This window comes from Quercus lobata, chromosome 8, assembly GCF_001633185.2.
Source record: "Quercus lobata isolate SW786 chromosome 8, ValleyOak3.0 Primary Assembly, whole genome shotgun sequence".
Lineage (NCBI taxonomy): Eukaryota > Viridiplantae > Streptophyta > Magnoliopsida > Fagales > Fagaceae > Quercus > Quercus lobata.
Window position 1 is genome coordinate 20489062 of NC_044911.1, and position 26156 is coordinate 20515217.

Sequence of the window (26156 nt, forward strand, 5' to 3'; positions counted from 1 at the left end):
TGGATTGATATTGTGTTAATCACTTTTAATCATCTCCCTCAGTTCACGTGAAATCCTAAAAGTGAGGTATGAAGGACAGCATTTCGCTTGTGTTTCTGCCAAGTTTTGTTGGAGGTATCAATCTTTGACAAACAAGTTTTCTAAATATGAATCCTGTACTGAGCACTTCGTATAAGATTGAATGCACTTTTGTACTATTTGCAAAAACCCCTTTCCATCAGTTTCTTGTATTCTGATCCATTGATTTTGCAAAAATTCATCAAAGGCACCCTTTCCCCCATGCTTTTCTCTGGTAATGAAGCATATACAGGGAGAAACTGAAAATTTTGGGGAAAAGCACAAAAATAACAGCACCTTACAATATATATAACTTCTGGAATTCTGGAATGTGAACAAAATTATACATTGAGATACTTTAATGGGGACCTTGAGTGAGTCTCTGCAACTCATTTTGGTCATTAAGAGTTTCAATGAGAAGGGGAGGCGCATATTGGGCTGTCCCTTGGTGTTCTTCAGAATCCTGGCAGAATGAGAGGATGATGGTATCAATTGACATCTCCACCACTGCAAAGAAAAGAGTGGCAACAACATAACCAAGACCCCAGCACACCTGCTCAAACATGAATAGAAGTACACACATTTAATTATATAACTGACTGTATATGAAATTGCAAGTCATAAAGACAAGTGCACATAACAGATGATGAAGAAACCCTAGTGATGTTGACATAAAATCTATACATCAAAAGTTGTATGTGGTTCCAGAATGATGCTTCCTTTCCCAATCCTTTTCGTACCTCAACTACTTGGGTGAAAGTAAAGGGTTATGGAAGATCTGATTAGAAAACAATCATTGGAGAAAAAATAAAGAAAAGAAATAGCATACCACTACAGGAAACACTGGGGAAGAGATCTTGTTATGAGCAGATCTGTATTTGTGGGTATCCAACATGAGGAAAGCAAAAAGAGCACTTGAAAGGCTGACACACAATTTTCCAAGAAATAGGATAACATCTCCAATCACATTCACCCTCCCTATTCGAAGGATGTTGTTGATGATCAATTCAGTTGCAATTTCAGAAGCCTTACAGAAGCTTTTACCTGTGATGGCAATCTGCAAGTCACAAGCAGACAATCAGGAAACACATGCATGCATTAAAGTAACTAAATGAATCATGGCTTCAACATATGAATTGTGAATGGCCCTAAACAGTGACCTGAAATGAGTTCCTGATACACCCACAAGTAAAATAGAAGTTTATGGAATTAGGTGCCACAAGTAACAACTAAAATGGAGAAAGTTTTATTCCACTTTTTATTGTTCTACTTCCATCATCCATCGTCATATTCAACCACCCACGACTGATGGTGGAAATCTCTCAGAAAAGAGGAAACAATATAGCATTTACCATTTGTATACTCTACGATATATCATAACATGGTGATTGGTGAGAATAAATTTTAAATGCATTATTTTCTCATTTACAACTATATCATTTTTAGAAATACATCTCCCAAGTGTTATTAGGAGAACCAATCCCTCCTGGCATTCAAATCACGTAGAAGAGGGTACTCAAGAATGCACTTTACCTTTCTTCCATACTGACCAAATAATTAAGGAAATTAGGAGATGAATTGAATGCATGCATACCCACGTATGCAGATTTTCTAGAAACAAGTTTTTACTAAATTACCATAATGTAGGCATTGCGGTTTACTGATTTGATAGTCCACTCGATACACCTGAAGCAAAACCGAGATGAATGGAATGCCGCTTTGCCCATATAGCTATGAGGGGTGGTACTAGAAACCTTCAGTTTGCGACGAATTGACTCAAGCATAAAGCGGAGAGATTCCACAAATGAAACAATCAGGGAGCCAAGGGCAACAGAGCCAAGGCCATATCGCATAAGCCGCTTCATGGAGGAAAAAACAGGAAGAAATGGAATCTCTGGCTGCATTGGTAAAAGTAGCAAGTGATTACAACAGAAAAATGCAAAAGGTTTTTTCAATTTCTCTTCTTTTTTCTTTTTTCTTTTTTTTGTTAAAATAAATAAATAAAAACCCCAAAATGAAATCTCGAGTAACTCAAGTTGCAGATTATCAAGGACAAGCACCATCTTCTACTATTTAGAAGTGAGTAAAAGTCATTAGTCTATTGTGCATAATGTGATCCACATACGATGTTTTGAAACCCAAAAAGAACTGCATAAATAAAATTAGGCCCTTTGACAGTTAGACCTAAATCATTCTCTAAACCAAGCCCAAAATCTTGCTTAATCCAGGGGGAAATAACAGAACATATGCTAGAATTAAATAATCTCAGATTCTATTTCCTAATTTGTGAAATTAGAAAAAGCCGTAGAATCCACTCTGTTTAATCAGGTTTAACATGTAAAACCGTAATTCAATATCTGTCTCCATATTAAATTGTTTCCATTCTCATAGTCAAAATCAAGAGAGGAACATATATGTATAAAACCACAAAAAATTTTAAAAATCTCACTTTGTTATGTAACTTGTGCATGTGGCTAAGTAACTTACTGATGTTTCACCACGAGCCCAATAATAGGAGGCAACAGAACCTGCAATCACTGTTGATGAGCATGCTATAAAAAACTGTGTAGCCCAGTAACATCCAAATAGGTGGAAGAGAATGGCAACTCCTATATGAGGAGTGTAGTGAATGCTATAACCGCAGCAATGATCACAATTGACCCGCTTTGACACAAGATCATAAGCACAGCAGTTGGTGTTGCAGTCATTTTGGACAACCTGACCAGAACTGAACAGATGGAGAGCAGCTGAAAACCAGAACATGTAAAAAATTGCAAGGATGGTATATGGTATGATTGGAAAAATTATGAGCGCTTGAACTTCTCCTATGACCTTTGCCGCAACCTGTATACATATTAAACCATTGAAGTAATTAATTTCTGCAAGAAATAAAATATTCAGCACCCAAGATTACATAGATGATTGACCCAAAGCTGTGGCTGATTACGAAACAAGATCAAGTATTTAAGCACAAGAAAGGAAAACACACATTTAAAGGAGTTTCCCTAGAAAATCAAATGTAACATTGGCAATCTCAGCACCAAATGTTTATTTATTTATTGTTTCCCAGCATTAGATTACCCTATGCCAAAATGCTTAACCCTAGCAACATTTGACCAGTGGTATAGAAGTGTTTCCGCTCAATATGACAACAGAGAAAGCATGATTTAACGGAAACCTCTGATGCAGATCACAACTGACATGTGTTTTTTTTTCTTTCGATTCATTTTAAAGAATAACACAACTTTTGAAGCACAGGAGGCATCCTACCTAAGGTTATATATCACAAGTGACACTCCAAAGGTTTGCATGAAATATGATGTGTATATGAAGCACATCAAGACATAAAAAGCTAGCAATCATCATGATCCAAAGCTGCACCTAGATTAATGCTGTGACCGTATTTCTTTGCCAAACCATGTCTTCTTTAGCACTCTTATGAAGCCTCTAAAGTGACACGATCCATAATAACATGCTATTATGTAAATCAATGTGTAAAAAATATTTATTACTTCCTCTATTTTATGTATTTCTTAAATATAAATGAAAAGCCAAAGGCAAACAGAAGTTTGACCTAAGTCAAAATTTGGACCGTCTAACAACAGGAATTGGTAGTATCCTTTACAAATATCCCATACATTTCAGCAAACTTCCTTGAAGTATCTGTGCCTCATTGGACTCCTGGTGCACTTTAAAAATTATATCATCATTTAAACAACAAAAGTCCTTTACCATTTTGGATTTCACGCAATAATTTTACATAATACTTGCCTTAAGGACAGAGGTTGCCATAAGGATGCGGCGGACAATGGCAATCGATGTAAGAACAGAGACAATCATAATAAAGGTCATAAGAACAGCTACAGCACGGATATGATGAATCTCCTGAAAGATGAAAATTAATAAGTCACAAATAAATACATATACAGGGAGCTTTCAGTATGAAGACTTCAGTTGATGATGATACCAACCCTTCCAAATATACGAATGTATGGATCATGCTCACCAATGATGGGGGAGATGGCATCGTTCCCTATCCATCCAGCTAATAGCAAGGAAGACAATAACTTCAGCATGATATTCACATTAGAAATTAAGTGCACAAATACTGTATTTCAATATGCTTGAATCCAAACAAGTATCAACAATCTGAAATTTATCTTTAGCAGAGTCTCCATCAAATTCCAACTGTAAGTTATTACTTATTATGGCAGTCACCCAAGGTTGTATTTAAATGATAGGATTTAAATCAAGGGATCTACATAGTAATTTATAGTATAAATTTCAACAACGCATGATAAGGTTGAGTATTAAAGAAAAAAGAGGAGTTTGCTGTAACATTTCACTTATCATATTGTGAGCATTTAAATCAAGCAATTTACATAGGAATTTATAGTATAAATTGCTAGTTGATATAAAATTTTACAACGCAAGATAACGTTGAGTTATTAAGAGATAGAGAGAGAGAGAGAATAAATTTGAAATAAATTTCACAGTTAGTAATTTCGAATTCACATACTATTAAGGCTTTAAATCATCAATAAATTACATCAATGAACAAACTTCTAATTTTCATACTTCATTCAAGCTGTTTGAACTAAAAATGAAGTCCAAATTCAAATGCTTCCTTCCAAATGAACCACAAATGTTTGTTACCCACCACCCCACCCCCCAAAAAAAAAAAACTTAGGAAAGAATGGTAATAGATCATCTCCTGACCTTTTAAGTAGTAAAACATTGTCACTGATACTATGAGGACATTAAATAGAGCAACCGTTACCCAAGGCATTGCAGCAACAAAATGCCGAATCATCAGAAGCCATATCACTGATAAAAACAATGGCAAGAATCCTCCACAGACAATCAATACTGGCCACGACTTTCCAATATCAGCCATGTATCTCTGCAAAAATTCAATATTCGATAAGTTCTACAATGCACAAAGCATATACGGTTAGTGGCAAGACATTTGATACATATTAGACAGAAAGGAATTATGAGAAAATTATATTCAACATATAAATCATAAATTAAGTTCAGATGGGATAAGGAAGAGGCTATATTGACGGGCTCTTTGTCAAATAACCAACCAATCAATAGGAGTAAACCCCCACATTATCCGCTCAGATTCTCAAGAAAAGCCTTTTTCAGAAATCCTTATTGACAAGGATCGGCTGGTCTAATACTCTATGAATGGGGATGCCTTTATTACCATAGCCATGAGCTGTGAATATCAAAAAATGTGCATGTTTGTGTGTCTATAATCTTTCTTAAAAACACATATTTATATAATAATATATAAAAAAAAAAAAAAAGAAAAAAATCTTAAAACATAAAATAGTCAGCAGAACATGACCAAATGCAATATCCAGGGAGAATCAAAGACACCTATTTAAAAATAAATAAATAAATAACATAGGTTTTAGAAGTAAAACAAACTCAAAAGAGAGAGAGAAAAAATTCAAAAGAGAGAGAGAAAAAACTCAAGTAAACATGAAGTAGACAAATAGAATAAAAAATCTTTTAAATAGGCATAGAGGGAGCTCATGATTCCATTTACCCACTAATAGGCATTAATGGTTACCCCAACACAAATTGATGTCATCGAATTAAATCAAATCATACCAAGATTGATTTTCTAAAAAATAACATGCCAGTAAAAACAAAGTACAATGCAGAAAACTATGTAAACAGGTAATCAATATACTTTGCATGAAATTCCAAAACCATTATTATCATAAAGGACTATTGAGACGAAAGGTCAACCTTTAAAACAGATGACCGAGAATTGATGGACCTGTGAATGGATTTGTCTATAATGATGTCTTCGTTAATGTTCACCCCACCCATCTGTTGCCAATGCCTCAGCGAAATGTTTGATGCACGAGCAATATACTGGCAGCTCCAATAAACTGTAAAAAGAAGTAATAAATTTATGATGTAAAAGTAGAAGACAAACAAATATAAATCAAAAGAATATAATAGGCAAAAGTTATCTCCATGAGCTTCCAAAATCTTGTCCCATTGATAAAAATTTTGCAACCAACATCACATATACATGTAGGAACCTTGTATACACACACATTATAAATGATAAAATAATTAAACAAGATATGCACACATTGAACAGGAAATGGACCACAAAATCGCATCTTAAAAGAGTCAGTTAGAATACCATTTACACTTGGAAATATTACAGGGTAACAAGGACCCTGAAGTTGAAGAGAGCTGTTCCTCATTTCTGGTGTAAGGAACTCATAATAATCATAATTCCTATCAATCCAATCGTCCATTGAGAGATGGATATCTCCCTCTGGATAATCACAGACCCAATTTAGTTGATCTTCAGAAGCGAAAGGGCAATCCAGCAAGCAAATACTCCGAGCATTGGCTAACTTAAACTCACTGCCTTTCAAACCACTTTGATAAACCTGATTTGGATTTAGCCAATATCTAAGTTCCAATTGTCGAAGTCCAGGTTGTGCATTCTTGTCGCCACACACATTTCCTTTATAGTCCAGTCCATATGTAAGCCTGTCAAGCCACAGAACAATTAATCACAAGGAGAAAACACACACACACAAACACAGATAATACATAGCCAAAATAAGAAGAGCTACTGCATAAATTTGAACAAGCAAGCAATACCAGCAACAAGTTTATGCCCTTAATAAAAGAAGAGAATTTATTTTACCAATATTATATATATCGTGGGCTATAGAATAAAGTAACTGTGAAAAAGTAGATGAAAAGATCCCTATACAGAAATCATAGTAAAACAATGATAGCTTGAATCTAAGTTTGTTACATAATCCTTTTTGGACAGCAGGGACAAAAGTTATCTTTTTGCGAGCAATCATCTTTTGATTGTAGGAAGTAACAAGCCATATATAATATTATATTTATAGTAGATATGTCAAAGAAGTATATAATATACAACTTCATAGCAATCATATAATTAATCAAAGTTTAAGATCCTTAACATAATTCTTTTTTTTTTTTTAAGGCAAACTACAGTAACAAAAATCCTTAGTTGTTTGCTGCTTTACATGCAAAACACAAACACACCACTGTGGGACATTGCCTGGCAAGAAGGATGCTGTAAGAAGACAATACAACATCAATTGGTACACACTCACGTATTCGTTTATCGTGATGTTTTATAGCCTGAGCATATCAAAGTTTAAGGTCTTCATAATCTTTTTTTTTATATAATAGAATTTTCATGTCGTATCTTTTTATTTTATAGCAAGGGTGACACATGCATGATACAGAAACACCATCATCAGGGTGTCACTTAGCAAGGATGTTAATAATATAGCTAACTCTCAATAACACACTCACTTTTCTTTCTTTCTTTCTTTCTTATTTTTTATTATTTTTGTTTCACTGCACAGATATTAGTAAGACAAATACTCCATACTCATATCATTAAGAAGAGAGAAAGAAAATAATGAATAGCTATCTTTTGGGATTTAGATTGGCAAGATCCATTGACAATGTAATATGTAAAAAGAGTTGTAAGACTTGGTCATTTGTTGAAGAACAAGTCAAGGTTGAAGCTGCTAAAAGAAGTCAAATCTATGAGAAGAACTTGCTTGAGCAATCCTTTTTCTCGCTCAAGTAAACTAAAGACTTGCTTAAGAGACACAATAACTCAACCAGAAAGTTCACCTTTCGTTTGCTCAAGCGAGAAAATCAGACTTTGTTTCCGAGTTCAATTTTGAAAAGTTTCATGCAACCTTTGTTTAGCCTACATATAGATACTTAAAAGCATATCTTTCTAGGCAGCTGAGGAATATACCCATATTACTGTGTATTATTGAGAGCCTTTCCGTTGTTTCAAAAGCATAAAACCTATTGATTCTAGTTCTTAATCTTGCATATTTATGACATAACTTTGGTTCAGAACCTTCAGAATCCATGTTTAGCTGAAACCACATAATTCTCAACCCTGCATCAGTGCATGCATTGTGACCCCAGAGTTCCAGCTTGAAGTAGATGTGTCATTCATGGAGGGTAATGTATATAAGAAGTTTAAAGGATCTGGAGTTGCTGTGATGATCTTATTAAGTTGTCTGTAGGGTGAGTAGAGTCTAATGACAAAGGTTGTGTGAGTTAATCTGTAAATTGTTTCTTTTATAGTGAATTGCCTAGTTGGGGTGCATTACCCCCAGATCCGTTGAACTTCTTCTTTGGTTTTCCACTTTATTACTAAACGATTATGTTATTTGCTTTATTAGTACTGTAATTGATTTGGTAATTGAGATTAGATTGTAACTTGTGTTTGGACTTAAAAATCAAATTTTTGTATTTTTATTAGTTAAGTCAGCCACTTGTTTTCTTTTCCTCCATTCTATTCTATATGAAGTCATGCTCTCTATTACTTCCTCAATTGACATGTTCTTTTTTATTACTCCTACTAATGTTATTTTGGGTCTTCCTCTACCTTTTTTCATTCCCTCAACATGCTATTATATGCCAATGAATAAGATAAGTGAGATCAACATGTTAGCATTAATTAATGTTAGAGCAAAGGGTTTTTTAAACTTTAGGATATACCTTATACATAACAAGTAACAATCAATGCTTTTGTCTTGAGTTATTGCCACTCATATTCATCAATATGTTTTCACCAAAAATCAAAACCATGAGACAAATATATCAAAAATCAACAATGCAGAATTCTGCAAGCATTAGATATTTCACGAGTACCACATCTTGTCTGTCCAAGGGACAAATAGGAGGATTGATTGTGGAGATTTAATAAGAGCTTAGTGTAACAAACAAACCTATAGATATGACCCTTAACAAGTTAGTAAAGGACAAATGTAGATCTTCATGATCCATCACCAACACAAATTCAACTGTCAGACACTTGAACTACTTATCAAGGAAAAAAAATTATATATAAGACACTTGAACTAAAAAGTGCATAGATATTTTGTAAAAATGATTGTAGGAATTGATTTCATGGAGTGCAGACTATAGCCCTGCGTATATATTATACATGAACAAAACCAACTCCTAAATACTTTAAAGGCCTTCAATTATCAATAAGCCAATTACCTATCGGTAGCCATCTCCCTCCCTAAATACATAAATAGGAATAAATGACTCAACACTAAGTTGCTATTGAACTCACCTTAGCAGTTGCTCATACAACTATTTGACTCAATTTTACTTTTCCTTCTTTCTCCCCTATTTTTGCAACTAAAACAGCTTGGCAATGCAGAAAGAAAGGAACACAACGCAATTATGCATAAAGCAACTCCTTAACTAAGTTGAGTCGAATTCGTTATGTTAAGAAGATCACAATAACACACAATTGCCGTCTTCTCTTAACATCAATTTCTTTGAAATGTTGCAAATAACAAAGAAATCAAGTAACATTTGATGACCAGTACTGCTGCCAGAACTCAATGGAGAACTACTCTCCTATCTTATACCAAAAAAAGCTAAGTTTTCATATTCTAGCAGAAAAAATAATCAAAATGAGATGTCTTTCCTATATATCTTCAACCATACCAACAAAGACAAGAAAACAAAATAAAGTTAAACCAAAGTACATAGCGAGAAACACTAATTGTGCCTCAAAAATCACTAGAACAGACCAATAAAATATGCAAAATTAAAAAGGTATCAACTTTAAGTACTAAAATGTAAATGATATATGTAGTGATTGCTCTGATTTCGTTTCAACAGCTAAGGACAAACATTGGGCAAAAAATGAGAAACCCATAAAAGATATTGCAAAATAAGAGCTAGAAAAAGGAAACCCATTAGAGAGGGTACAGTAGAAGTACTAGATTCTTTACCTTAATGGGTTTCCCTGGTTAAACCCAAAGCTAGAGTTGACAATCATAGCAACCCAGAAGGCAATAAAGATCACAAGAAAGGCAATATCTCTGCATTTCCTATTGTGCCTTATGATCCCACCCATTTGTGTATTCCCATCACTTGATGGGTACCTCCCTATCACAGCTCCCAGAGGACCCCTCATTTTCTACACACTCAGACTCTCTATCAAACCTTCAAAAGCAAAAGAATTTTAGAGAGGACATTGCCTGGCAAGAAGGATGCTGTAAGAAGACAATACAACATCAATTGGTACACACTCACGTATTCGTTTATCGTGATGTTTTATAGCCTGAGCATATCAAAGTTTAAGGTCTTCATAATCTTTTTTTTTATATAATAGAATTTTCATGTCGTATCTTTTTATTTTATAGCAAGGGTGACACATGCATGATACAGAAACACCATCATCAGGGTGTCACTTAGCAAGGATGTTAATAATATAGCTAACTCTCAATAACACACTCACTTTTCTTTCTTTCTTTCTTTCTTATTTTTTATTATTTTTGTTTCACTGCACAGATATTAGTAAGACAAATACTCCATACTCATATCATTAAGAAGAGAGAAAGAAAATAATGAATAGCTATCTTTTGGGATTTAGATTGGCAAGATCCATTGACAATGTAATATGTAAAAAGAGTTGTAAGAATTGGTCATTTGTTGAAGAACAAGTCAAGGTTGAAGCTGCTAAAAGAAGTCAAATCTATGAGAAGAACTTGCTTGAGCAATCCTTTTTCTCGCTCAAGTAAACTAAAGACTTGCTTAAGAGACACAATAACTCAACCAGAAATTTCACCTTTCGTTTGCCCAAGCGAGAAAATCAGACTTTGTTTCCGAGTTCAATTTTGAAAAGTTTCATGCAACCTTTGTTTAGCCTACATATAGATACTTAAAAGCATATCTTTCTAGGCAGCTGAGGAATATACCCATATTACTGTGTATTATTGAGAGCCTTTCCGTTGTTTCAAAAGCATAAAACCTATTGATTCTAGTTCTTAATCTTGCATATTTATGACATAACTTTGGTTCAGAACCTTCAGAATCCATGTTTAGCTGAAACCACATAATTCTCAACCCTGCATCAGTGCATGCATTGTGACCCCAGAGTTCCAGCTTGAAGTAGATGTGTCATTCATGGAGGGTAATGTATATAAGAAGTTTAAAGGATCTGGAGTTGCTGTGATGATCTTATTAAGTTGTCTGTAGGGTGAGTAGAGTCTAATGACAAAGGTTGTGTGAGTTAATCTGTAAATTGTTTCTTTTATAGTGAATTGCCTAGTTGGGGTGCATTACCCCCAGATCCGTTGAACTTCTTCTTTGGTTTTCCACTTTATTACTAAACGATTATGTTATTTGCTTTATTAGTACTGTAATTGATTTGGTAATTGAGATTAGATTGTAACTTGTGTTTGGACTTAAAAATCAAATTTTTGTATTTTTATTAGTTAAGTCAGCCACTTGTTTTCTTTTCCTCCATTCTATTCTATATGAAGTCATGCTCTCTATTACTTCCTCAATTGACATGTTCTTTTTTATTACTCCTACTAATGTTATTTTGGGTCTTCCTCTACCTTTTTTCATTCCCTCAACATGCTATTATATGCCAATGAATAAGATAAGTGAGATCAACATGTTAGCATTAATTAATGTTAGAGCAAAGGGTTTTTTAAACTTTAGGATATACCTTATACATAACAAGTAACAATCAATGCTTTTGTCTTGAGTTATTGCCACTCATATTCATCAATATGTTTTCACCAAAAATCAAAACCATGAGACAAATATATCAAAAATCAACAATGCAGAATTCTGCAAGCATTAGATATTTCACGAGTACCACATCTTGTCTGTCCAAGGGACAAATAGGAGGATTGATTGTGGAGATTTAATAAGAGCTTAGTGTAACAAACAAACCTATAGATATGACCCTTAACAAGTTAGTAAAGGACAAATGTAGATCTTCATGATCCATCACCAACACAAATTCAACTGTCAGACACTTGAACTACTTATCAAGGAAAAAAAATTATATATAAGACACTTGAACTAAAAAGTGCATAGATATTTTGTAAAAATGATTGTAGGAATTGATTTCATGGAGTGCAGACTATAGCCCTGCGTATATATTATACATGAACAAAACCAACTCCTAAATACTTTAAAGGCCTTCAATTATCAATAAGCCAATTACCTATCGGTAGCCATCTCCCTAAATACATAAATAGGAATAAATGACTCAACACTAAGTTGCTATTGAACTCACCTTAGCAGTTGCTCATACAACTATTTGACTCAATTTTACTTTTCCTTCTTTCTCCCCTATTTTTGCAACTAAAACAGCTTGGCAATGCAGAAAGAAAGGAACACAACGCAATTATGCATAAAGCAACTCCTTAACTAAGTTGAGTCGAATTCGTTATGTTAAGAAGATCACAATAACACACAATTGCCGTCTTCTCTTAACATCAATTTCTTTGAAATGTTGCAAATAACAAAGAAATCAAGTAACATTTGATGACCAGTACTGCTGCCAGAACTCAATGGAGAACTACTCTCCTATCTTATACCAAAAAAAGCTAAGTTTTCATATTCTAGCAGAAAAAATAATCAAAATGAGATGTCTTTCCTATATATCTTCAACCATACCAACAAAGACAAGAAAACAAAATAAAGTTAAACCAAAGTACATAGCGAGAAACACTAATTGTGCCTCAAAAATCACTAGAACAGACCAATAAAATATGCAAAATTAAAAAGGTATCAACTTTAAGTACTAAAATGTAAATGATATATGTAGTGATTGCTCTGATTTCGTTTCAACAGCTAAGGACAAACATTGGGCAAAAAATGAGAAACCCATAAAAGATATTGCAAAATAAGAGCTAGAAAAAGGAAACCCATTAGAGAGGGTACAGTAGAAGTACTAGATTCTTTACCTTAATGGGTTTCCCTGGTTAAACCCAAAGCTAGAGTTGACAATCATAGCAACCCAGAAGGCAATAAAGATCACAAGAAAGGCAATATCTCTGCATTTCCTATTGTGCCTTATGATCCCACCCATTTGTGTATTCCCATCACTTGATGGGTACCTCCCTATCACAGCTCCCAGAGGACCCCTCATTTTCTACACACTCAGACTCTCTATCAAACCTTCAAAAGCAAAAGAATTTTAGAGACACACGCAGCCAGAGAGACAGGGAGGGATAATGTGTTTAAGGGACAGTAGTAGAGTAGAAGGTAGGATGGTGTGAACTGTTGTGAGAGAGTGAAGCAAGGGTTTTAGATTTGGAATATTTTGTTTAATAATTTTACTTTACTTTTGATTTTAAGACAAAGATAGTGTATAAAAAGTTTGTGTATTCAGAATTTATGTCAGGCGGCTTAAGATAGATTCAGTTATTGGAGTAAGTAATGGAGTTGGCTCGGCTTGTTTTATGGAGTCTCGGCTAAAATTTTGGGGTTAGATTTGGGTGTAGTGCTTACACGTTGATACAATTACAAAAATTTATTTTTAGACATGTGTCACTATTTCAACGGGGTTAATATACTAAATGTAATGGACCTAAGAGGCTGTTTGGATGCAAAAAATTTATCACTAAATTTCCGTCACTCAATTTTCATCATTCATCACTTAATTTTTCACACCCGTTTGGCACCATCATTCACTTTCCATCACTCAATATTTTTCACACTATTTGTGGGTCCCATACCTGTCACTCGGTGCATCTTTTTTTTTTTTTTTTTTTCTCAGTACCCATCACTAAACCCAGTAAAAAAAATTGAACCTAGAAAAACCCAGCCAAAAAAAGAACCCAGTGAAAGAACAAAAAAAAAAAAAAACCGAACCCAGAAAACCCAGCCAAAAAAACGAACAAAAAAAAAAAAAAAAAAAAAAAAAAGAGAAAGAACTAAACCCAGTGAAGAACATGAAGAAGCCACTAGTGTGAAAGGAAAAAGAAAAAAAAGAACATGAAGAACGCACGCACCGAACCCAATGAAGAAAGAAAAAAAAAGAGATGGTCAAAAGTTGCGGCTGTGACTGACAGTGGGTCCCTTCATATAGTGTTATTTACGGAAATGTCATTGAATTATGAGTTATGGAAACTGAAAACACAATTGTGACTGACAGTGCGTCCCTTCATGTATTGTTATTTACGGAAATGCCATTGAGTTATGAGTTATGGAAACTGAAAACAGCTAAAATGTGTTTTCAGTTTCCATACCTCATAACTCAAAAATTAGAGAATTGAGTGATGGAAACAGAGTTATCGTACGCCAAACGGATATTGAGCTATAGGTCCTACCATTTTTGAGTTATGAGTTATGGAAATTGAGAATTGAGTTACGGAAACAGGCCATCCAAACAACCTCTAAACCTCACCCAAATTCTTGCACTTTGTTTTTTTAAGCGCTCATTTTGGGGTGCACTTTATAAGCTCTTTTATTTATTTTTAATTATTATTTGTAAGTTTCATGTGAAATTTTTTTTTGATATAATTTATTTTTTTTTTATTTGTAAGTTTCACGTAAGTCACCTACTTATTTTATTTTACTTTTACCAATATATCATTGCATTCTAAAAGCATTCACAATAATGCTCTTAAATTGCTAAAATGCTATTTTTACCCACCCAGACCACAAAAAACATGCTACAATGATAGTTCTATACTTAAAAATCTTTGCAAATGAAGTAAACGGCCATTTATAGCCATCTATTGTAGCTCAAAAGTTATAAAATAAAATGTTATTTTATTCCGTGACTTGATTTTTCTATTAAAATAATGGGTAAACTATATAAATAGGCCCTATCCTTTACACCATATCTCAATTTTGTCCATAACATTTCAATTGTGTCAATTTGATCCCTAATCTTTTCAGTGATGTGTTAATTTAATCTTTGTCACCATCCTTTGGATGGAAAAATCTAACATGTCAAATGAAAAAATAAAAAATTGATTTACTAGCACATTAACTACCAATTGTGTAGCCACGTCATATTTGTTTTAATAAAAAAAAAATCTCACATGAGTTAAAGTTTGGGGAAAAAGCAAATCCCTAACTCTCTCTCTCGCTAGATTAATCTACCATGCTAGCTAGCTTCCATCTTCTTAATCTACTTCCTCAAACTAGCGCCATATTGGGTCCTTAAAATTGAACAATATAAGTACCACAACCTTAACCATAAAAGTATGCACGTATAACCTTAATCATAAAATATGTGGTTGGTTCTTATCCAGTTGGGTTCTTATATTAATCTTGCCAATTTGTTAGTAACAGTGTTTAGAAATGTAGATTAGGTTAGCCATAGATTGGTCCATGTTTTTATGGTTTTGAACATTGGGTTTGTTCAGGTTTTGAACCTTAAATTTGTTTAAGTTGTGTTTGTGACAAGAGAGAGAAAGTTAGGAAGCATGAGAGTGATGGAGATTAATCTATCGAGAGAGAAGGTTATTAGAGATATTGTTTTTGCCCAAACTTAAACTCACATGAGAACTTTGTTTTTGATTTTTTTTTTCCTTTAAATATGACAAGGCCTGACAATTGGCAATTGATATGGCAAGTAAATCAATTTTTTTTTTTTTTGTTTGACAAGTCAGATTTCTTCATCTAAGGAATAACGACAGAGACCAAATTGACACGATATTGAAAGGTTAAGAACCAAATTGATATAATTGAAAATTTAGAGACAAAATTGACATATAATATAAAGAATAGGGACTATTTATGTAGTTTACCCTAAAATAATCTATTTTCTTTCTTCTTTCTTCTTTCCCATATCACTGCTCTCGCTTTTTTTTTCTTTCTTCTTCACCTATTCACTTCTCTCTCTCTCTCTCTATCTCTCTCTCTCTTGTATTTTATTTCATTCTCTTTGCACCCTCTCTCCCCAGCCACTCCACTAAAACAATGAAACATCAAACCGAGCCCCTCTCTATTTATTCCTCCTCTCACCACCACTTCTCTGCCGTAGATCACCAAGGCCATCATGGCATCGAATCCATCTCTCTTCTCTCTTGGTTGTGACGATTGAAATTGCGATCAAAATTTTGGTATGTGATGGTTGCGATTAGGTTCTTGTTTTTGTGTGTGTTCATATGGATTTGGTGGCTATGGGTTTGGTGGCAGTAGTGATGGTGGTATTTGATTATGGTTGTGGTGGTGGGTTATGGTTGTAAGATGGTGGTTTTGTTTTGTTTTTTTTTTTTTTTTTTTTTTTTTTTTTTTTTTTTTTGTGGTTTGTGGACCTTGTGATTGGTACAATGGTGGAGGTGGAGGTGGCTATGGCTGTAGCTAGAAGCAATATGTTTTTATGGTAGTTATTTTTTTTAATGAGTTTTTTCTATTATTTTAAATAGAGTGGTAAAAAAAAAAAAATTATACAAGATAGAATTCCACTTTAACCTAATCTAAATGTATATGTGTGTGAAGCTCCCTCCTAGAGATTTAAACCCCGGCCTTTACCACCTACACCCTATAAGCATTTATATTTGTAGAATGACCATCGCACCAAATGTGTGCGGTGGTAAAAGAAAAAAGAAAAAAAAAGAAAAAAACCTTTGATATTAGGTGTATGGTAAAGTGGGGTGATAAAATAAATAAAGTCATTTTTTAAGGTGTTAAAAGCTAAATTTGTTAGCACCTTAACATGGATGCTCTAATAAAGCATTATTACCTACAATTATATCAATATACTGACGTAATCCAGTCATTAATTTGTCATAGCTGGGTTATAAATACTTAAGAGTTTAAACATTGTTCATCAAAAAAAAACAAAAGAGGTTAAACATTAAATTGGGCCGACTATTACACTGCCCAAGAACTCAATTACCTTTGTTCCTTTGTGTCATGTCCATGGCAGCTCCACCTAAAGAATCAAAACTTACATTGTTGGATTAGACCACCCAAAAAAAAAAAAAAAGACTGACTTCAAGGGTTGACTATGTCGAAAACAAGAACCCCACATGGAATCACAAGTTCATATTTGCAATCAATAAAGATTTGGTGTTGGAGAGGCCTAACTCTACATTAGTACTTGAAATCTACAGCAAGCGGCGTTACAGGAGGGATAAGGTCATTGGTAAAGTTCATATCTTGTTGGATGGTTTGATGGATAGAAAGTAGAAACCACCACCTTATGGTATTCCAAAGGCATGCCTTAAGAGATCCTTAACCTGGATGGTTTGTTCAATCGAGCTATACCTGGTTTTCTTGGTTCAAGCTTGGCTATTGACTATAGAAAGTTAATGGGTAGCAAGTAGAGCGTTATGCATGCACTGATGCACATATAAGAACGAGCTCGTTCTTTTTATATATAATTATTTTTTATGTTCTAGAATTGTATTAGTGCTAGCTGAACGTAGTAATTTTGCACTTCTTTTTTATCCCCTTTTTTTATTAATAAGCTTTTGTATCTATTGATACTAGTGTTAAATAATATGTGAAGGGTATGAAGGGTTTACTTTTAGGCCTTTGTTGTGTATATAAGGGTGTCCACAAGTTTGTCTAGGTAGGGTTTGTGCCAGCCGATCCTATTGGTTGGTAGACCAAAGGACCTGCTATTGACTGAGACCATTATCCAATCAAATTGAGCCAGCCACGATCTTGTTGGAGATCGTGCGATTTCCAATCGATCTAGGTAAAGATCTCAATCTCCCCAGAGATCACAAGATTTCTGTTAAATCCAAACTGAATCCCAGACGATAATGTGATTTTGGGTTTGATTCTTGGCAAAAATGGAGGATTCCAACAAGATTTCAAGATATATGGGCGGAGGGTCAGTCATGTTAGTTTATATTGTGTTTTAGAGGGGAGACTCACCACTCAACCTACCCCTTATGGGTTTTAGAGGAGGACACCCATCGTCAACTATCATAGGCATTGGATCTCTTGCCAATCAACTTAGGTCCGATCAATTAGGGCATTTGGGTTAGGTCCTTCTCGCTCTATTTAAAATTAAAAAAAAAAAAAATCATTTTCCCTCTATATCATGTATAGCTAAATGATAAGTTTGTATCATTTAAAATTTTGTAGTTAGAACATTAAACATAAAATGATGTAGTTATCCTAAAATTTTGGAAGTGATGTGTGCTAAGAACTTGGATTTTTTTTTTCTTTTTTTAATTGGACTTAGTTTTTAAAGGTTGAGAGATTGTGATAGAGGAAGATGATAGATAATTTTGACTATTTTTTTTGGTGTGTTAACAATGATAAAATCAATTTTAATTCTTTGTTTGTCTTTTTTAGAAAAGCGGACTTAACTAAAAGATAAGACTATATTTTTTTTTTTTGGTAGTGAAAGATAAGCCTATTTTAAAATCTTAATTCAACTGACTTTTTGCTAACTTTGGTGGTTTGATTCTATATTATTATTACACTTCTGCAAATACTAAGTTTAATTAAACTATGCAGCATGGTTTGCATTTATACAGCCTAACAGTCTGATTTTGTCATGCATGTGATGAGGTTAGTCTAAAATCAAGAATTTTCAAAATTAGTAAATATGACTTATTTATCCCTATTAATTAAAGTTTGTTAGATGTGTGTGAGGGCAATTTGGGACACTTAAAAAGTCAAGCCCATACAAAAGTTTGTTAAGTTTTTAACTGTAATAAGTGCGAGGGCAATTTAAGACTATTAAAAAGTCAAGCCCAAACAGGAGAATTCTATGGTATTTGCTTATGTAAATTAGTAAATATGGCTTAACATTAAATCAATATATTAATCGATTTTTTGGTGCAAGTGAAAATTAAATCTTAGACCTTTTATTCAACTATTAGAAATTTTATTAGTTGAATTAATTGAACCTTCTATTAGTGATGGATAGATTATAAGAATCATATTTATTTTTTCTAAACAAATAACTGCAACAAAAGTATAAAAAAGTGGTCCCTAACAAAAAATATAATAAGACAAAGAAGTTTTTTTTTAGTATAAAAGAAATATATATCATTTCTCTTTTTAAAAAAGTAGTAAGCTGTATTATAGGGACTTTGGAACGAGCCACTAGCCGACTAAATAAAAACAAGCCATTATGGAAGTAATTACTCTCTCCGTCCCATTTTGTTTGTCTTCTATTCCATTTAGGGATGTCTCAAAATATTGTCCTGTTTTTAAAAATAAAAGTCATTAATTTACTAATGTTCTTATTATACCCCTATTAATTTACTAATTCAATTTTTTGATAAATTTATTTAAAGGTAATTTTGAAAACTTATACATTTTTAAAAGATAGACAAAATAATAAATGATATTCTCTTACAAAATTTGATTTTTCAAATAGGACAAACAAAGTGGGACGGAGGGAGAATTTAATAATACTATCTACCTTAATTATACTTATAAATCCTCTAATTCCGCCGCTCAGCTGATAAAGACAGTGCTTATGAAATACTATTGTCCTCGTAAGTTGTACATCTTCCATTCCATGAAAACCGTTGGATGGTCTTCAAAAGTGATTGGAGCGCATATCAAGGTCCATCAAACGGTGCCAAAAGCATTCAGGACGTGGATTGATTTGAACAAGGTAGTCTATTCTATAAAGTGCCCAATCGGAAGGGTATATGGAACCCCAAAAGATAAAAAAATATGCCACTTTATCTCACTCTGGCTTTCTTGGAAGTCCCCTTATGACTCTTCATGGCCTGATGGCCATGAATTGGCTGCAGACGAGAAAGGAGAAAATCTAGAGATAAAAACTTTCGAAAAAGTTAACAATGCCCAAAGTTATTGGTTAAGGAAGTATTTTTAGATTTTTTTTTAATGCAAAAAAGTAATTGTTTTTCTTAACAATTTTTTATATTTTTTAATATTGAAATGGTCTTAAAATATTTCATCAACAAATATTCTAAGAATACCTGTTAATAGGGTCTAATATAATTAATTGTGATTAGTATAGAAAAAATGGTGACAACTAATCATAATTTATCATATCAAAATTAAAGCAAAAATTATGGCATAAATAGTGTGGGTTTGGAACATGCCAATATCACAAGTGTGGTCAACTTGTTTTGCTCTCCAAGTTGTCAACAATCAAAGGAAAAAGTAATTTCAGTTTCGATTGATTGTAGAAAAGACCTATTGAAGAAAATAACTAGAAAATCCTGACCTTGAAATCGTTTGACCATAAGAGTTGGTGAATTGTTAGCCCTGGATCATTGATTGATAGTTTACAGGGACCCAAAATAAAGCTTTATCATGTCTATTCTTAAATTTGGACTAACACAAGTACGCAAGACTTTTGTTGGCAATAATCAGTAACACTACAAAGATTATGAATGGCAGAATTTGGGTTGAGTATGGTAGTTAATTGTTATGACTATAATATATACTCATGTTTATAGTCAAGAGACTCAAGACAACACACGTGAATGATTGTTCATTTGAACAGACATTCATGTGCAAGGGCTGAACATTTGGAAGTTTTCCAACTCATGACGTGTGATCGATCTGGCAGAATTTGTAATGGATGGATCCAGCGCTATTACAATGAGAGCCTTGGAGGTTGGAATAACCACGGAACCCTTTCTTTCGCATCTGAGAGTGTAAAAGACGGGAATGGAGTATGTGGATATTTTGGCTCTGGATAGAACTATAAAAGTTCACGTTTAAACCCCTACTAGAGTAGTGCAACTTGCTACAATTCTTAACCAATTATACCCGAGAAGTGATTGAATAACCCAATTCAAATCGAAAGTTGCAAGGATAAACAATTGCACAGCGAAAAACAACAATAAACAAATCATAACACACAAACACACATATGGACAGGAAATGATTATGAAAAGAAACTCCCAAGGGACAAAAACGCTCTAAGCCTAACCAATAAGCTCTCTGGTGTAGTTTGTTGCTAGAGCCTCCTACTCCTACTAGCAACAACTACACTAGTCGTTTCTCTTCACAGTTTCCCATGCAAGTCAAGTATGTTGACCACAGTTGTTTAAAGTCCTGTTGAGAATTTCAACAAGTCTTTGTAAGTTTCCAACAATCCTAATTGCTAGAGTAATGAAAAGGTATTTGATATTAAATAATATTATATCAGTGGTGTCAAAATCTAATAAATATAAGATATGTCAATAAAAAATAACTAACCCACTAATAAATGAAAGACGTGTTAATAAGTAGTTTTTTTTTTTTTTGCATACATATTTCTCATTTATTAAATTTTAATACGAATAACGAAGTACTATTTAATATAAAATACTTTTTTCAAAGTTACACACAGATTTCTGGTAAAGTTCTCTCAAGGGTCAATGGGAGAGGGTGAAGGTAGAGGAAAATACAAGAAAGTCTCTCCAAGGTACACTAGCCTCATGCCTTCATTCTATACAAGAAATATCAACGTTACAGATAAGTGGGGGAGGACGGGGTGTAAATAGGTCATTTCCATCAGCCCCTTCTCTTTTTTCACAATTTATGTCCACTTTTAAGGGAATGAATTTTGGTGGGCATGGGAAGAAAATTATCGAACCCCACCAGCTTCTATTCACCATGTTTTCACCCTAACCAACCAAATTGTTAGTGTTCCTCTGCCCCACAACAAATACTAAAAAATTATAATTAAAATTTAGGTGAAAATAATATCTAATTAAAAAAAAAAACTTAAACCTACCACAACCTACACCATCGTGAACCACCACAAGCAAAATTCTACTCTTCACTATCAAGCCACAATCAAACTCCCAAACCACCATTCTCAATCCCCACCTCACCCTAACCAAATACCATATTCACCATCTTTCACTATTAAACAACCGTTGCTATGACTAAGACCCATTGGCCACTGTACTCAACACATGCTCAAACCTTCAATATCTCAAATAACTTAGGGGCCATTTGGTAATGTTGTTCTAATAACATTGTTTGTATTTTTTGGAAATATGTATGGGCGAAAATGCGTATAATGTTATTTAAAAATTGAAAACACGTTGTTAAACTACTATACCAAAAGATCTGTGACGGCATTTTAAAATAATCCTTATATATGTCTAGGGTTGTAAAAAAAGAAACTGTAGGGTCACGATTTGTGGCCCAAGCCCAAAACATATGGAGTCTTGGCCCAATGAGCCCAATACAATGAATTTGTAGAGAATGGGTCAAAAAACTAGGTCCTAATGAGTTGAACAACGGCTAGTATTGAATTGCACGACAATCAAACACAAGTAAAGGATGCTGATATCAATGGACTTTTAGTCCGAGAAGGTTAGACCTGTATATAATGATTACTCTTGGATATCAAAATGATTTAGATTGCTATAGTGTTTTCTCCCTCTCCTTTCCGATCCCCCTCTCATGGGGGATCTCTCCTATTATATAGCTCCCTTTGGGTCATCTTGATCCTTCATTTGTTGATCATCTGAACCCCTACTTGAGTACTTGTCCCATCAGATATCCTTTCTGTTTCTCTGTGAGTTGTGGTAGCCAAGGTGGCACTGTTTAGAGGTCTTCTCCACATAAATGGGGCCAAAAAAGTAATTGCAGTACATTTAATGCGGTGGTGGCAGCTTTCCTTTAGACATTTTTAGGTCTCCTTCCTTTTCATGTGTTTGTAAGGTACGTTCTTGTCATTGAACCTTACTGGAAGGCCGCTTTGATCATTAAGATCTGTGTTTGATCTATTCTTGGCCGGTTCGAGGAGATCCTCCTCCTTGAAATGCCTTCCCCTCCATGCTTTGCTCATAAAACCTTTAACTTAAACCATTTTGTACTGATTGCTTGTCTTTAGGTTGCTCACCTCCTCAGACGGGGCCCAAGGCCCAATATGTGATTTGGGCCCTTAGCCCTACAGAAACCATGTACAAATATTTCAGCATGGCCCAAAAATCAGATTTGGAAATTTTGATTTCGTAGATCTCGATAGATTCAACTTCTGTCGAGCTTTTGTCGAGTTTTGTTCTTAAATCTCGATAGATATTATTTCTGTTGAGGTATCTATCGAGTTTTAATGAACAGCTCTTCTTCACTTGTTTCTTGGTCAGATCTTCATGACTTTAACACTTGACTTAAACAACATGTTTCTTGAAGTCTTAAACCCAACCTAGATCTACCAAATTCCAAGTAAAGTGCATTTTGTCAAAGGATTAGCCAATTACATAAAATATGTCCCTAACATTATATATTATATAATTATTAGCATAGACTAGGTGAGTATAGGTCTACTTATGATGCCACGTTGTTAAGGGTTTTCTTCTCCTAAGATCTTGATCTATCAAATCACTCGACTCTTAGGCAGCGTTTGGTTCACCATGATGTTACATTACACTATAATATTATGTTATTGTAATATTACATTAATATAATCTCAATACAAGAATACAACATTACATTGTTTAGGAAGATGATGAGATTAAGATGATATGATATATTTTGTAATTTTAAATTATGGTAATGTTAGAAAAAATAAAATAAACCAAAAACTTTAATGTCATATTATCGTAAGATGCATCATATTAAAGATACATCACAACAAACCAAACACCCCCTTAAGTCTTAGGTTGCCAAGCCATGAACTAAAAAAACACTCATAAGTTTGAAATTTCATAATTTTTGATAAATTATTTGTTAAGGCAAGATAACAAAATAAAAAAGTTAACTTATTTTGTAAAGCAATTTTTTTTTGGAAAGAAATTATACAAAAAGCAAAAAGATAAACACTAGTTGATTAATATGGCCAACCTGACACAACCCAGATATTAAAATTAAAAAAAAAATAAAAAAAATAAGCCTTGGGAACACAACAAATTAAATATTACTAAGATAGTATATAGTAATCCATAAAAGGAAAAGTATAAAAAAACATTTTACCATGACTTTTGTCATAAATTGTACTTGTTAAGTGTAGCAATAAGGGCCCAAATTATATATTGGGCCTTAAGCCTTGGCCGAGAACGTGGGGTGATCCGAGGACGAATAAATAGTAGTGGGTGGGTTAAGCTCAGAGTCTCATGAGCAGGTTACAAATGGGAAGGTAGGCCGAGGAGGAATATCTCCTCGGATAAGCCAAACACAGGTCAAATGTATATCATAATGTTCAAGGTGACCTTCCAGGAAGTTAAGGTGATAGGGACGTTCATCATGAACGTACAAGAGAGATGGAAGTTTAGAAATATCTAAAGAAAAGCTGCTACCACTGCATTGAATGCTCTGCAGCTAACTCCCTGGCCGCATTAATAAGGAAATGATCTCTGAACAGTGTTTTTTTAGCCTTACAGCTACTCTCAAGGACTTCAGATGGGGGTGGATGGGACAAGAATCAACTTGAGCAATCTACTGTCCACGTGTAGGGGAAGGATGAGAAGGCAAGAGGATATAAATTAGAGAGAGAACTCTGAGAGAGGGGATAGGAAAAATTGAGAGAGGAAGCACTGTAGCAATCAAAATTATATTTGTAACTTGTTCAATTAAGTTATATAAGAATTGGCCTTCTCGAACTGTGCCGAGGACGAATTTACTTGGACAAATTCTTCTTGTTTTTGTTTGATTGTCTCTTGAATCCATTCTAATTGTTATCCAATTCATTAAGACCTAGTTCTTTGATCCACTCTCTACAAATTTATTATACTGGGCCCATTGGCCAAATATCCATTCACAATTTGGGCTTGGGCTCCAAATCGTATCCGTACATTAAGTATTAATTGGATTAATGTTTTAGATATATATAAATTATATAACCCAATTATAAGTTGAAACATGAGCAAGTTATGACAAAGTGTGGTTGTAGAAGAATTATTATAAAATGATGTTAATAATAGATATATGTGGAAGCAAGATATTGTTCAGAATAGTTATAAATCCAAGTATATCAATGATTAGCAATTCAGGGGAAAAAAAGGCCGAGACGAGAGAAGTGACGTCTTGGACCCTTACAAGTTACAAATGCAATGCCTTGTGCTTTTAAAGTCAAGCCCACTCCTTGAAAGTGGGCAAGAGCTTATGGGTGAGTTTGGTTCAGTTTTTTAAAATTGGGTTTTTTGAAAAAGTGGGGTTTTCAAAAAATGCAGTATGAAAAAGTATTTTTTGAAAAAACTGAGTGTTTGATAAAAACTGTTAAAAAGTGTTTTTTTGAAAAAACTGAATGTTTAACTAGCACTTATAAAAGTGGCGGTTTGATGGTAAATTACCAAAAAAAAACAATGTATATATAAAGTATTGTGAAAATACTTTCTAAAAAATTATTCTAAAAAGAACTTTCAAAGTTTCTAAAAAAATTATTTTTTTCTCACCAATATTAACTAATAATAACCTATCACTTAAAATTTATTGTGAAAATATTGTGATAGCATTTCTCAATTTTAATTTCTCATTCTTTATTTTATTTTTCCCTTATTTCTTTACTTTTTTTTCATCAATATTTCCTTCCTTTTTTTTCCTCCTCTTTTTTTCTCTCCACACACGTACCCTTCTCTTTTCTTTTCTTTTTTTTTTTTTCCTTCTTTCCCTTTTTTTTCCCTTTTTTTTCCCTCTTTTTTTCTCCTCCACACACATACCCTTCTTTTCTTTTCTTTTTCTTTTCCTTTCTCCCTTTTCTCTTGCCACTTCATCTGCAAGTTTCTTTCCCTCCATTCCATCAAAACACACAAACTTAAAGGTTACACACAATCACACCATTTGATTCTCGTCAAACGAGGATAGAGTGACGGGTCTGCTAATTAGTCGTCTTCTTCTTTCGCCTCCGTCGTCTGTTGATTTCATTATTGGGTTACTTTGTAAAATTGTGTTATAAACAAAGAGATAAAATTGGGTTTCTAAGAAAAATTAGTGGACAATTTGGGAAATTTGTGCAACTTCCAACGGTAATATTGAAACGCGCTTCAGCACTTTTTTGCAATGGAGTAAGATGCTGCTTTCGCGATTTGGACTTTTCCTTCACAAATGAAAATGCAACTTTTAGAAAACGCAGCTTTTTAAAAATTTACCAGATGCACATTTTGTGATTTTGGTTTCAAAAAGTGCGTTTCAGCTTGTAAGCTACAAGCTGAAACAAACGGGCACTATAAAAAACTGAAACATCAAACGATCTTTCATCCCAACGTTGTGGTTGTCAAGAGAAGCCACGGCTCACTCAGGTACCCCATTTGCGAACAAATTCTCCAGAAATCATCGGTCCATTTGCGTATTTCTCTAACAAATTTTATCCTTCACCTGAACAAAATCTGTACAACGTCTCTTTCAAACTTTCCCAAAATCAAATGGGCATAAAATCAATTTCAAAACGCCAGAAACTCTATCCAAAAACAGACGCA

At 33.8% G+C, this 26156-nt stretch overlaps 1 protein-coding gene across 2 annotated transcripts; it reads right to left on the bottom strand.

Annotated features, from left to right (window-relative positions):
* Nucleotides 1-221: 221 nt before the first annotated feature.
* Nucleotides 222-13240, bottom strand: LOC115955910 (choline transporter protein 1). Of its 2 annotated transcripts, none has more exons than XM_031074307.1 (10): nucleotides 12855-13240; nucleotides 6233-6591; nucleotides 5824-5969; nucleotides 4777-4960; nucleotides 4029-4102; nucleotides 3829-3942; nucleotides 2545-2901; nucleotides 1695-1955; nucleotides 887-1114; nucleotides 222-610 (listed from the first exon to the last, which is right to left on the bottom strand). In XM_031074307.1, exons 1-10 carry the CDS (start codon nucleotides 13037-13039, stop codon nucleotides 416-418), a joined length of 2103 nt encoding a protein of 700 aa, XP_030930167.1. In that variant the 5' UTR covers nucleotides 13040-13240; the 3' UTR covers nucleotides 222-415. The 2 variants fall into 2 exon arrangements, with proteins under 2 accessions (XP_030930167.1, XP_030930166.1); XM_031074306.1 differs by lacking the exon at nucleotides 12855-13240 and adding an exon at nucleotides 9876-10108.
* Nucleotides 13241-26156: the final 12916 nt, after the last annotated feature.

Bases quoted from the DNA above. Each gene is read 5' to 3' on its own strand.
- LOC115955910 (XM_031074307.1), bottom strand. From the start codon at position 13,039: ATGAGGGGTCCTCTGGGAGCTGTGATAGGGAGGTACCCATCAAGTGAT. The intron at 4,103-4,776 runs GTCAGGAGATGA...CCTTGCTATTAG, and splicing joins AATGTTTTACTACTTAAAAG to CTGGATGGATAGGGAACGAT. The intron at 611-886 runs GTATGCTATTTC...ATGTTTGAGCAG, and splicing joins CCCCAGTGTTTCCTGTAGTG to GTGTGCTGGGGTCTTGGTTA.